Source organism: Amphibalanus amphitrite, unplaced genomic scaffold, assembly GCF_019059575.1.
Source record: "Amphibalanus amphitrite isolate SeventyFive unplaced genomic scaffold, NRLGWU_Aamphi_draft 000516F_arrow, whole genome shotgun sequence".
Classification (NCBI taxonomy): Eukaryota; Metazoa; Arthropoda; class Thecostraca; order Balanomorpha; family Balanidae; genus Amphibalanus; species Amphibalanus amphitrite.
The window spans coordinates 460,013-473,310 of record NW_024882010.1 but is presented as its reverse complement, the minus strand read 5'-3'; the positions used below and the strand labels follow the sequence as shown (position 1 = coordinate 473,310).

At 48.5% G+C, this 13,298-nt stretch overlaps 1 protein-coding gene across 6 annotated transcripts; it reads left to right on the top strand.

Moving 5' to 3' along the window:
- Positions 1-7,921: 7,921 nt before the first annotated feature.
- LOC122393119 (putative RNA polymerase II subunit B1 CTD phosphatase Rpap2) lies at positions 7,922-12,490 on the top strand. 6 transcript variants are annotated; one of them, XM_043388788.1, is made up of 8 exons: positions 7,922-7,960; positions 8,834-8,925; positions 9,159-9,273; positions 9,467-9,631; positions 9,889-10,016; positions 10,242-11,276; positions 11,602-11,751; positions 12,016-12,490. In XM_043388788.1, exons 2-8 carry the CDS (start codon positions 8,891-8,893, stop codon positions 12,380-12,382), a joined length of 1,995 nt encoding a protein of 664 aa, XP_043244723.1. In that variant the 5' UTR covers positions 7,922-7,960; positions 8,834-8,890; the 3' UTR covers positions 12,383-12,490. The 6 variants fall into 6 exon arrangements, with proteins under 6 accessions (XP_043244723.1, XP_043244721.1, XP_043244719.1 ...); XM_043388786.1 differs by having other exon boundaries at positions 7,940-7,960; positions 8,775-8,925; XM_043388785.1 differs by having other exon boundaries at positions 7,948-8,037; positions 8,775-8,925.
- The last annotated feature ends 808 nt before the right edge of the window (positions 12,491-13,298 follow it).

Genomic DNA, 13,298 nt, shown 5'->3' with positions numbered 1-13,298 from the left:
CATTAATGATACCAACAAAATACCAAACACATTACGATTGAAATACCAAATACCAAGTTGGTATCGGTTTGGTATCGGTATACCAAAAAGTTGGTATTCGATTGACATCTCTAGTTAAGTCAATGGGAGACAATTGAACTGCGCTTCTGTGCACGAAACTCATAGTAACATACTTAACAATGCACTCAAATAACGGGACACGGGTGGCAGGGAAACGTGACGAACTTAATCGGGAAATTGCACCTGTGACCTATCTTTATGTCCTACGGTTATTTCCTAGGGTGAACCAAGGTCATCAAAGGTCAGTGACCTTGACCTACCCTTCACTTGACCATGACACCTACCATATTGCATGGGACCAACAACATTCCACATGTTCGAACGTACAACCACAAAAAGACTGGAAACGCGCGGATAATGTGGGCTGACTTACGCCGAATCACGATTCTGACCCAACACGGTCTCGTGAGATATGAGACACTGATTTACCGCTACTCAGTCAAGTTCGAACCATTTCTTGGCCGCGGTCACCGGTCCAGGCCACCACATAGGTAATCGTATTACACCGCGCTTGCTCAATGCTCAGCTCGTATTGTAAGAGCACTGCGGCACAGCATAGATGCAGGCGCTTGGCTACTGCCATCTATGGGTGAAAGATGAAGATAATGGTTATTGCGGTACAGTATCACTGCAGGCGCAAACAACGTGGACAACAAAGATGCCTATGCTGCGCTGGCCGGCGATTGAGGCGTAAATTTGCGTTGCTGGGTAGCAAAAAGTTTAGGAACCCGAATTTGACAACATAAATGATTTGCCGTGCTGGTGGTCTGAGGTCACAAAATCAACAGAACCCTAGGTCAGTGGTATTGAAATTTCGAGGTAGAGGTAGGTAGGTACTCTACGTATATGCTGTTGATCTTATCAATCACTGCAGTCTGCACGTTTTAAACCGATTGTTTAGTCTGCGTAGCTATGATGGGCATTATAATTTTTCCTAAGGTAAGGCCACTTGGACGTAACCTGGTGACCTAACCTTGAGCGACCAAAGTCTGAAAGTTATGCAGCATTTGTGGAAAAGATGTAAGAAAAGGTGTGCCAAAAAACGGTGGCGCTCCACAACGCCGTTTTCGAGACATTTACATAAAACCACATGGGGTGTCCAAGCATCCCGACCGCCCGGCGCAGATAATTTTTTGCACGTGCAGAGCGCACCTTTGGGGTCAACCAGGAGATGGATATGCTCAATAACTATGCTGGAATGCATTCTGGGCGGCCTGTGTAAATTTGGCACTTTGAGCTTGCCAGCGCTACCCGCCCTACCCGCATATGTGACACAGAGTGCAACATCAAAAGGTTTGCACGTGCACAGCACATGCACCGTGTACCCCAGCACACCTATTTGTACAGCACCTTAAAGCGCGTGTCCAGTAGTGTCAGTGTGCCAAATTTGATGATGGCAAAAATGATGGGCTACAGGGGCGGTGGGGATGCTTGGACACCCCATGTAGGTTTATGTAAATATCTCGAAAACGGCGTTGTGGAGCGCCACTGTTTTTCGCACACCCTTTCATGAATCTTTTTCACACATGCTGCATAACTTTCAGACCCAGGTCACTCAAGGTTAGGTCACCAGGTTACGTCCAAGTGGCCTTACCTTAGGAAAAGTGTGTAGCCCGTCATAGCTACACAGACTGAACAATCGGTCTAAAACGTTGGCGGCGATTACTAAGAGCACCATATAGGTATGCGTAAAGTATCTTATCCATAGTAAAGTATCAATTATCCATATTAAAGTAGCTTATCCATAGTAGGTGTCAACCACCACTGATGGCGTCGTAACGAAGGCACTAAAACTATAACTTCTTAAATGTTAAACTGAATGCTAAATTCGAAATCAGCTCCAAAAACTGTCCTAGAAACGTGTAAAACTCGAAAAGGTGAACCAAGGTCAGTAAAGGTCAGTGACCTTGACCTAATTTTCACGTGACCTTGACACCCACCATATTGCATGTGACCAACATCATATCACATGTTTGAACGCTTGAAACCACGAAAAGACAGCAAACGCGCTGCTAGTGCGCGCCGACGTACGCCGAATCACGATTCCGGCCAAACATGGTCTCGTAATAATAAGTTAAAATCAGATGCTAATTTACCGCTACTCAGTCAAGTTAGAGCCATTTCTTCTTGGCCGCGGTCACCGGTCCAGGCCACCACATAATCGTATTACACCGCGCTTGCTCAATGCTCAGTTCGTATTGTAAAAGCACTGCGGCACAGCATAGATGCAGGCGCTCTGCTACTGCCATCTATGGGTGAAAGATGAAGATAATGGTTATTGCGGTACAGTATCACTACAGGCGCAAACAACGTGGAAACAAAGATGCCTATGCTGCGCTATCGGGCGATGGTAGCGTAAATTTGCGTTGCTGGGTAGCTAAAAGTTTTGGAGCCCAAATTTGACAAAAGAAATGGTTTGCCGTTTTAACACGCGCAGTGGAAGGGGGGGGGGGGGCGGATTTCGCCCACCCCTCCTGTTTTTCGCCAATAACTCGCGCCGCAAGCATAATATCAATGTGAAATTTCGGCTACCTGTCCAGAATTGAATTGCGGATCTTCTCATGCAAGAAGTAAGAAAATCGGTTCACAACTTTTCTAGTAATAGCGGTGTAAAGTCAAACATCCTGCCGCCGCGGCGGCGCGGCGGCGCGGCGGCCGGCGCTAGCCGTTACGCGCCGCCTGAATTGTAGACTGTGCCGGGGCGGGACGGTTCAGTCTTTACATCGCGCTCCTTACCGCTGATTATATTAGATTCGCGTCAAATTCGGTGAGAAGACTGAGAAATGTACAGGCAATCATATGGTCAAAGAATTTTGAAAATCGGCCGGTAACAACTTGAGTTATGAGTGTGTAAACACAAAATTGTGATTGCCGCGTTTCCCGCGTCGGCCGATGCCGCCTCAGCCGGCGACATCTTACCCTTCGCAGGCTTCTAACTGCCATATTTATTGTTGGATTATCTAGAAATTCACCATACATACTCACAAATGTTTGTTCTTTCGTATAGTGAAAGATTTAAAAAAATCGGCCGGAAACTTTTTGAGTTATCGGCGTGTAAACGCAAAAAAGTCGCTAATATGGCAGATTTGACCACATTTGACCTCATTTGACCTTGAAGATATTGACCTAGGGTCATGAAATTCACACACAACAGAGTTCCCCATGGCCCCCACCTACCCTCAAAATTTCGTCTTTCTAGCTCCAGTGGGAGCTGAGATCTTAGGGGGGGGCGACATCCGCCCCCCCCCCCTTCCATTGGGCGTAGTACTCGCAACCGTTCCACTGCGCGTGTTAAAGACCGTATCAATCTGCGGTTACTCTCAATTCTTGCTTTGAGATAATTGGTGATTTGTTTATCAAACTGTGGTACTTACAAGCTATTACCAGCACATAACGAACTTCAGGCGACACCGCTCGTCTATGTTTTGTGTCCTTTGCCTCACGTGAGGGTGATGGGTACCTACTGGAGTAGGCAAAAGTGATATCATCTCCCATTTTCAAATGGATCAGCACCTAAATGGTGAGCGGACCAGGGGGACCGACGAACGTTTTTGTTGTCGTCATCATCGACCATAGGTGGCCATCGACCATCGACTATCGACCATCGACCATAGGCCAACGTTTTAGACCGATTGTTCAGTCTGTGTAGCTATGACGGGCATTATAACTTTTCCTAAGGTAAGGCCACTTGGACGTAACCTGGTGACCTAACCTTGAGTGACCTGGGTCTGAAAGTTATGCAGCATGTGTGAAAAAGATTCATGAAAGGGTGTGCTAAAAACGGTGGAGCTCCACAACGCCGTTTTCGAGATATTTACATAAACCTACATGGGGTGTCCAAGCCGTCCAAGCATCCCCACCGCCCGGCGCGGATAATTTTTTGCACGTGCAGAGCGCACCTTTGGGGTCCACCAGGAGATAGATATGCTCAATAACTATGCTGGAATGCATTCTGGGTGGCCTGTGTAAATTTGGCACTTTAAGCCTGCTCGCGCTACCCGCTCTGCCCGTATATGTGACACAGAGTGCAACATCAAAAGGTTTGCACGTGCACAGCACGTGCACCGTGTACCCCAGCACATCTATTTGCACAGCGCCTTAAAGCGCTCGTCCAGTAGTGTCAGTGTGCCAAATTTGGTGTGCCTAGGTCAAGGTTTTCCGGAATCGGAGGATGCATCCTCAAAACATGTTTTTCGCCCCTGGCGCGTGCATTCCGCACCCCCTGCTGCCGAGCATACCATATGGTAATGGTCAAACACCGGGACATGTGACCTGTGAATTTGGCACCTGTGCCGTCCACCGTTTAATTTGGAGCGTCGGAGACTTTTTGCCCTTCCCGACTTTGTCGGCACGTGGCACGCGCCACGTGACACCGAATGACCTGTGTCATGCATCATCACCTGCCTCAAAGCATTACCCATCGAACGGTACCACCAGCATCTCGATCCGATCATCCGTTTAGACGCAATTCCAATTGTAATGGTTCGATGACCTTTCAGAGCAGGGAGTGTCTAAAAAGCAGACGAGATTAGCAGACGAGCCCATGCTCAGTAACTACTGGACCGATTTTGATAATTCTTTCACCATTCAATAGCAGGGAACTTATATAGGTGCCGTTTTTCGTTTTTTGGCGATTGGTTCACTCTGACTGGACCAATCGGACCAAAATGGTCCAGAACCATACACCCCCTTAAAAGCAGACGAGCCCATGCTCCGAAACTACTGGACCGATTTCGATGAAACCTTCACCATTAGACGCGCCGTGGTCTGAAACGGTGCCGTTTTTGATAATTTTTTGATTGGTCCACCCTAAGTGGTCCAAATCGGTCCAAAACCCCTAAAATCTGTTGCAGACGAGCCCATGCTCCGAAACTATTGGACCGATTTCGATGAAACCTTCACCATTAGACGCGCCGTGGTCTGAAACGGTGCCGTTTTTGATAATTTTTTGATTGGTCCACCCTAAGTGGTCCAAATCGGTCCAAAACCCCTAAAATCTGTTGCAGACGAGCCCATGCTCCGAAACTACTGGACCGATTTCGATGAAACCTTCACCATTAGACGCGCCGTGGTGTGAAACGGTGCCGTTTTGGATAATTTTTTGATTGGTCCACCCTTAGTGGTCCAAATCGGTCCAAAACCGCTAAAATCTGTTGCAGACGAGCCCATGCTCCGAAACTACTGGACCGATTTCGATGAAACCTTCACCATTAGACGCGCCGTGGTCTGAAACGGTGCCGTTTTTGATAATTTTTTGATTGGTCCACCCTAAGTGGTCCAAATCGGTCCAAAACCCCTAAAATCTGTTGCAGACGAGCCCATGCTCCGAAACTACTGGACCGATTTCGATGAAACCTTCACCATTAGACGCGCCGTGGTCTGAAACGGTGCCGTTTATGATAATTTTTTGATTGGTCCACCCTTAGTGGTCCAAATTGGTCCAAAACCAATAAAATCTGTTGCAGACGAGCCCATGCTCCGAAACTACTGGACCGATTTCGATGAAACCTTCACTATTAGACGCGCCGTGGTCTGAAACGGTGCCGTTTTTGATAATTTTTCGATTGGTCCACCCTAAGTGGTCCAAATCGGTCCAAAACCCCTAAAATCTGTTGCAGACGAGCCCATGCTCCGAAACTACTGGACCGATTTCGATGAAACCTTCACCATTAGACGCGCCGTGGTCTGAAACGGTGCCGTTTTTGATAATTTTTTGATTGGTCCACCCTAAGTGGTCCAAATCGGTCCAAAACCCCTAAAATCTGTTGCAGACGAGCCCATGCTCCGAAACTACTGGACCAATTTCGATGAAACCTTCACCATTAGACGCGCCGTGGTCTGAAACGGTGCCTTTTAAAATAATTTTTTGATTGGTCCACCCTAAGTGGTCGAAATCGGTCCAAAATGCCTAAAACCCGTTTGTACTTTGTCAGAGTCCGGATAGATTTCTGCAGCACAGAGGTGCCCCAAACCCATTGTCATGCATTTTGCTTTCCAAACTAGAGCAAAAATGCATGCTAATTGGGCCTGGGGCACCTCCGCGCTGCGGAAACCAGCTCATCGGTTGACTACATGAAAACGTATTTTTGGGCTGTACTTGAACCGATTTAGACCACTTAGGGTGGACCAATCAAAAAATTATCCAAAAGCGGCACCGTTACAGACCACAGCGCGTCGAATGGTGAAGGTTTCATCCAAATCGGTCCAGTAGTTTCGGAACATGGGCTCGTGTGCAACAGTTTTTAGGGGTTTTGGACCGATTTGGACCACTTAGGGTGAACCAATAAAAAATTATCCAAAAGCGGCACCGTTTTACACCACGGTGCGTCGAATGGTGAAGGTTTCATCGAAATCGGCCCAGTAGTTTCGGAGCATGGGCTCGTCTGCAACAGATCTTAGCGGTTTTGGACCGATTTGGACCACTTAGGGTGAACCAATAAAAAATTATCGAAAACGGCACCGTTTTACACCACGGTGCGTCGAATGGTGAAGGCTTCATCGAAATCGGCCCAGTAGTTTCGGAGCATGGGCTCGTCTTCAACAGATCTTAGCGGTTTTGGACCGATTTGGACCACTTAGGGTGAACCAATAAAAAATTATCGAAAACGGCACCGTTTTACACCACGGTGCGTCGAATGGTGAAGGTTTCATCGAAATCGGCCCAGTAGTTTCGGAGCATGGGCTCGTCTGCAACAGATCTTAGCGGTTTTGGACCGATTTGGACCACTTAGGGTGGACCAATCAAAAAATTATCAAAAACGGCACCGTTTTACACCACGGTGCGTCGAATGGTGAAGGTTTCATCGAAATCGGCCCAGTAGTTTCGGAGCATGGGCTCGTCTGCAACATATTTTAGGGGTTTTGGACCGATTTGGACCACTCAGGGTGGACCAATCAAAAAATTATCATAAACGGCACCGTTTCAGACCACGGCGCGTCTAATGGTGAAGGTTTCATCTAAATCGGTCCAGTAGTTTCGGAGCATGGGCTCGTCTGCAACAGATTTTAGCGGTTTTGGACCGATTTGGACCACTAAGGGTGGACCAATCAAAAAATTATCCAAAACGGCACCGTTTCACACCACGGCGCGTCTAATGGTGAAGGTTTCATCGAAATCGGTCCAGTAGTTTCGGAGCATGGGCTCGTCTGCAACAGATTTTAGCGGTTTTGGACCGATTTGGACCACTAAGGGTGGACCAATCAAAAAATTATCCAAAACGGCACCGTTTCACACCACGGCGCGTCTAATGGTGAAGGTTTCATCGAAATCGGTCCAGTAGTTTCGGAGCATGGGCTCGTCTGCAACAGATTTTAGGGGTTTTGGACCGATTTGGACCACTTAGGGTGGACCAATCAAAAAATTATCAAAAACGGCACCGTTTCAGACCACGGCGCGTCTAATGGTGAAGGTTTCATCGAAATCGGTCCAATAGTTTCGGAGCATGGGCTCGTCTGCAACAGATTTTAGGGGTTTTGGACCGATTTGGACCACTTAGGGTGGACCAATCAAAAAATTATCAAAAACGGCACCGTTTCAGACCACGGCGCGTCTAATGGTGAAGGTTTCATCGAAATCGGTCCAGTAGTTTCGGAGCATGGGCTCGTCTGCTTTTAAGGGGGTGTATGGTTCTGGACCATTTTGGTCCGATTGGTCCAGTCAGAGTGAACCAATCGCCAAAAAACGAAAAACGGCACCTATATAAGTTCCCTGCTATTGAATGGTGAAAGAATTATCAAAATCGGTCCAGTAGTTACTGAGCATGGGCTCGTCTGCTAATCTCGTCTGCTTTTTAGACACTCCCTCAGAGCACGGGTTTTTGGCAACGTAAAATGGCGCCTTGTCGGCTTCACTATCTTCCATAGGAGGTCCATTGGGATCGTCAGTCCAGTTTATTTATACGTCCGTGCTCTACTCATACTGGATTCGAATCTTGATTCGAATATACGCGTTGACGCGTCATATCTGAGACATGTTTCGTGAGGCCCCAAAACCATTCAATTCATCTCCTTCAAAAGAAGTGTTTTATAACATTTTCGATATGTTTTTTGGGCTTAATTGCTAGCTCCATCCATCCTATCTTGCGTGAGGATAGTCATTACTCGGGGACCAGTCGTTGAAAGCAAGGAACAACGACAAGGAGAAGGTCTTGTAAAAATTCGCAGCGATTGCATTGAGCATTAAAGGGACCCTCCCACCTTCAAAAAAGTTTATGAATTGGCATGAAAGTGATGTCGCTCGGTTCAGAAAGAGCGAAAATGAATATCTACCAAATTTCACCGAAAAATATTCACCGGTTTTCAAGATATTAGACTTTTACTTTTGTTTACTTTTTGGGATCTCCGCTGTTCCTAGCGACTTTATTAGGAAGCAATAGTTTGGCAGCTGAAAGTGCGGGCCGGAACTTGTTGCGCGCAAAGCAGCATATACCACCGCGTGATACAAAACGTTTTAGTCAAACATTTAAAAATCGTTAGATATCTGCGCTGACGTCACACATTCAGAGGGGTATTCTTATGCATTAGCCCCTCTGAATCAAAATGCTGCAATGTTGAAATTCAATATTTCCGATTTAAGGCATTTCTCGATGTTGTGAGTGCCGAAACCGGTAATTGTGAGCCAGGGACCCCGTTTTGGCTATCTCAACTCAAATCTAATGTTAAGGTGGAAGGGTCCCTTTAAATGACGAAAATATTTTTACCCCCCACCGCCTCAGGCGATCACGTGCCTTCACCCACCTTATGGACACAAATCCGACACTTCACCGGTCACAAGGGTCTGGTGGCGCACGGGGCTGAATTTCAGGTTAATTTTTGCATTTTGGGATCCATTATGGAGGCCCACCAGCTTCCCAAGCTAACAAAAAGGTGAGTTCAAGTTATTAATGATGAGCAGTTTCTTAATGCAATTATTTGGTGCTCTTTTTTGCATGCGACATTCAATTATTTTCATTTGCATCCAAGCTAGTTTCACTTTTGTTATCTATATGCACATGTAGCATTTATTCTTATTATTTCTCTCATGTTATGAGCATCCTGCATGTCAATTTATTCTGAAAATTGACATCAGCTACAAACATTTCACCTAATCCTCTTTTCAGGCAGAAAGACATTCTTGCTGCCGCTGAAAAGAAGCGTTTTTGCGACCAGCGAGCTCTTCATATTGTAGAGCTGCTTATTGAGCCAGTCATCAACCCTGTATGGCTTCTTCATCAGGTGGGGCACTGTCATGAAAACTATAGCTCTTGCATGATGATAACTTTTGTTGCAAAATGTCCCATGTGTTCTGCCATTTTATATAAGATACTTGCCTCTATTCCTTTTATCATTGCCTACATTTCTGCGAGGTCTGTTCTGGTGTTGAGGCTAAGGGCAGTGCACATTACTGAGACATCGCTTCTGGTTTCAGCTGCAGTTTATTGACCAGCAGCACTATGATGACGTCATAGAGGAGCGCTCCTGCACCGGCTGCTGCGGCTACCCGCTCTGCGCTAACCGGCTAGGCCGGGTGGCCGAGCACCAGTTCCACATTTCCACAATTACCAACCGCATCTACGACATGTCAGAGAGGAAGGTCTGTGGGCCGCCTGACACTGGTTTTTAATCTAGTGTTTGCGTTCGGTCAGTGTTCATGCCTCTAGTTTTCAATAATCACGTAGATCATGTGTTCGGTAGATACTTTGGGTTTGCTAATCAATCAATGACAGCTAGTTGTAACCTTTCATATATGTATGTCAAGTATGGTCAGATCGGTTTTGTGTACCTACGTTACCGGCTTGTGCCCATGTTTCATCCGGTCATTTAGCATATTTATGTTTGCTGGTTTTTCAGAAATACTGCAGTAATGCATGTTTCCGCGCTTCACGACATCTGAAGCCTCAAATTCAGACCAGCCCCCTCTGGCTCCGGGACAAGGAGCCGCCGCCCGTCTTCAGACTGCTCCAAAAGGAAAACAATGAGTGAGTGGGGGGGGGGGGGGGGAGGGGGCTGTCATTCTAGTGCGGAATCAATTAGCCATGTAAGGACGTGGTACATAGACTAGATAATACCAAACAAAAAAATGATGATCACTTGCATGGCTTTATCATTGCTGTCGAATATCGGTTGATGATGTTTCGCTTCTTTCACATATCGTTTCGCCTTTTGCCATCTTTCCGACACTTTTCCATGTCCCTGACCGACAGAAAGGGTGTGGCCGGTGACGTTGTGGAACTGGGCGTGGCACGTGCGCCGGCCGACGAGTCACCTCCGTCTGAGATAACTACCAATGAGGTGGCAACAAGCATGATGCATCAGTTTGACGAGCTGTCTGAACAGATCAGAGACCTCGGCCTGAAACCGGAGGAGGAGCGGGGGAAGCCGGAGGAACGCGGAGCCAGGAAGCAGCGGCGATCTTGTCTGAGGCGGCCCTCAGGAGCAGAGAGTGAAGGAGGGAGGGCGGAGAGAAAGGCAGTGCAGTTTGAGGAGAGTGCGAAGGCAGAAGGGAGCGAGGGAGATGAGATAGAGAGAGTGTGTCGGGTACAGGCGAATAATAATTCAGCTGATGAAAGGAGGGATGACAAGCCGATGAAGGAGGAAGAGCCGAAAAAGTGTGTATCAGAAGAAGTTACATGTCCTCAGAAAATGGAGAACGATGACAGAGCCGACAGAGCTACATCTCTCGATGAAGCTTCGTGTCGACAAGATCCTGCCGACAATCCGTCCGTGCTGCCTTCCGCCCCTGAACAAACGGCACGATCAACGCCAGCGCCCCCGACGCCCCCGGCCGTCCCCGCCGTCTCACAGACATCCGGTTTCAAGCGTCCGGTGCGCGCTGCGCGGCGGCAACAGCATCCTCTGAAGGTGGTGGAGGCTCGTCTGCTCGACTGGCTCTCGGACCGGACTCCGGTCGCCGCCGCTGCACCGCTCGCTGATCCACTGCGGGTGAATATCCCGTCAGCCGCTGCCGAAGGCTCTACAGGCTATGAAAGCCCGTCTGGTGGCACCCCAGACACCCCCGTTCCACTCGCTCCTGTGCTCAGCCCGGAGGAGGCGGCGGCGCGGAACCGGGCGCTGCTCGCCTACCTGCAGGGCCAGGTGCGCGTCCCGGCGGCGGTGCCGCCCCGGCCGGTCGCCCCCGCCCAGGTGACGGAGGATGGCCGCCCGGTGCCGCCCGAGCCGCTGCTCGAGTCTCAGGATAAGCAGCGGCGACGGATCGTCAACGACCACCTCGGCAAGGCGTGAGTTGTGGGTGATGGGTCGGCGCTTGGAAAGGCTGTTCAGATGATTGTATTGCTTTGAGTTAGCGACGTTTCAGACTTTGCAAATGACTGTATCTTCTCGGTCTGGAGAGGGGGAATTCACATGCGTTTGAAACAGTTGTGAGTTGAATTAGTTTTATTTTCCAGGCACAACTCTTACTTAAGACCGCTGTGCTAATTTCCTTTGCTCTTTTTCATTTTGTTAATCATGTGTCATATTTTTAGCCCAGCTAAAATATTCGTGCTGCGCCAAATGGTGCCGTTTATTTGCATGTGTCACCTCAGCTATATCTTTGTGTCGCAGCACGGCCCGGCTGCTGCCGCCGCTGGGGCTGCTGATGTCTGACGTCACGTTACCGCTGCGTCTCCTGGTGGCCAGTTTCCGCCTGACGGCCACCAACGTCACAATGACGCCTAGCCAGTGGACCCTCGCCGCCGTCGTCCTGCTCAACTGGTACGTGCTGCCGTTACGTCATTGGCTCTTAGAGGCTTTGGCATTTTAGAAAGTAGCATCATACTTCATGTCAGTGTTGATGAAGATAAGCCTGTCGTACTTCACGTGAAAACGAGACTAACAAATTGGAGTATTTGTGGCTTGTTTTGTCATGTTTCTTATCCTGTATGTTCTGTCATATGTTTTGTGTCGTTGCTCGGACCGCTGCACCCTACCGCGCTCCATCTAATGACCGCCCCCCCCCCCCTCCCGGCGTGCCACCAGTCTGCTGCAGCTGCACCCCGACCTGGCGGCGCTGGCCAGGGACGCCGATGTCGCCTTCAGCCGCGCGCTGCAGCCGTTCCAGACGACCCCCGCCAGCCTGGACCGGCTGACCGGTAGGCTTATGGAGCTACTCGGGGAGCGGTATAGCGACTCCGGCGCGGCTAAAGGGCCCGAGAGCCGAGAGGTAAAGAAGGCAGACGCGGCGGCTGAGACGACACGCGGTACGGAAGGTGGGGAAAAGGCTGGGAAAGAGACCGGGGTAAATGTTGGTACAGAAACTGGGATAGAGGCCACTGAGCCTGGGGCGGAGACTGGTGCGGAGTCGGGCTCGCCTGTAGCATTGACCCGGACACGGACTTCTGACTGAATGTGCTGATCTGCGTCATTTGATCGAATTGTCGATGGCTATTAGAACTGACTGCTGCATCGTGATAGATAAATGGCTTCCGTAATATATGTAATTTTTGTAAGTTAACCAAGTTTTGTGATATTATTTTGGGCAAATGGAGAATCTCTTCGTTCAACCCCAGGCGATAAATAACAGGTGGCGTCACGAGGGAATGCTGACGCCATGGTGTGAACTATTTCGGGACTAAAAATTGCATCTATTACATAGTTTAGACACTGAGATTATATTTTTCGTTACACTGATCCTGAATCTTACGAAATATCCCGAAGCATATAGGTAGTTATTAAAGAGATTTCCTCAGCAAAAGGGCACAATTCACGCGATGACGTCACAAAAAGACGAACACGTTACAGGAATGTTAGTGACTACGACTACGGCCTTTTTGAACCGAAACAAGCTCTACTTGGATCTGTTACCATGAACCCTATATTTTTAAGTCACCTTCAATCAGGATAAATATGGAACTGGACACCCCAGATAATGCGCGGCGTCGAATAGATAAGATATTAACCCTCGCATGTGTGCGGCGTTTTCCAGCTTCTAATGTGTAGGGGGGGGGGGGGGGGTCGGTTGGACCCCCCCTTGCCGTTTGGCCCCTGATCGAGCTAGAGCTTCGCGGAAAAAACGAGCGTGTTGCCCGTGATGAGAGGAAGCCGATGATACCCAATTTTAAGGTCCTAGGTCATTCGTTGACCTTCCAGGTCAGGTCAATGCCCCAAAGTCGGGAAAATCGGGACCTATTAGAAAGTCGTAAAGTGTGGCTGTTAAGGGTTTTTTCGGGGTGCTGATCACGAATATCGTGTTCGTTTTGATCACAGATGATTTCTTTAAGCATTTAGACCAGGTCGGGTCAGGTCAGGTCAGGTCAACCAGT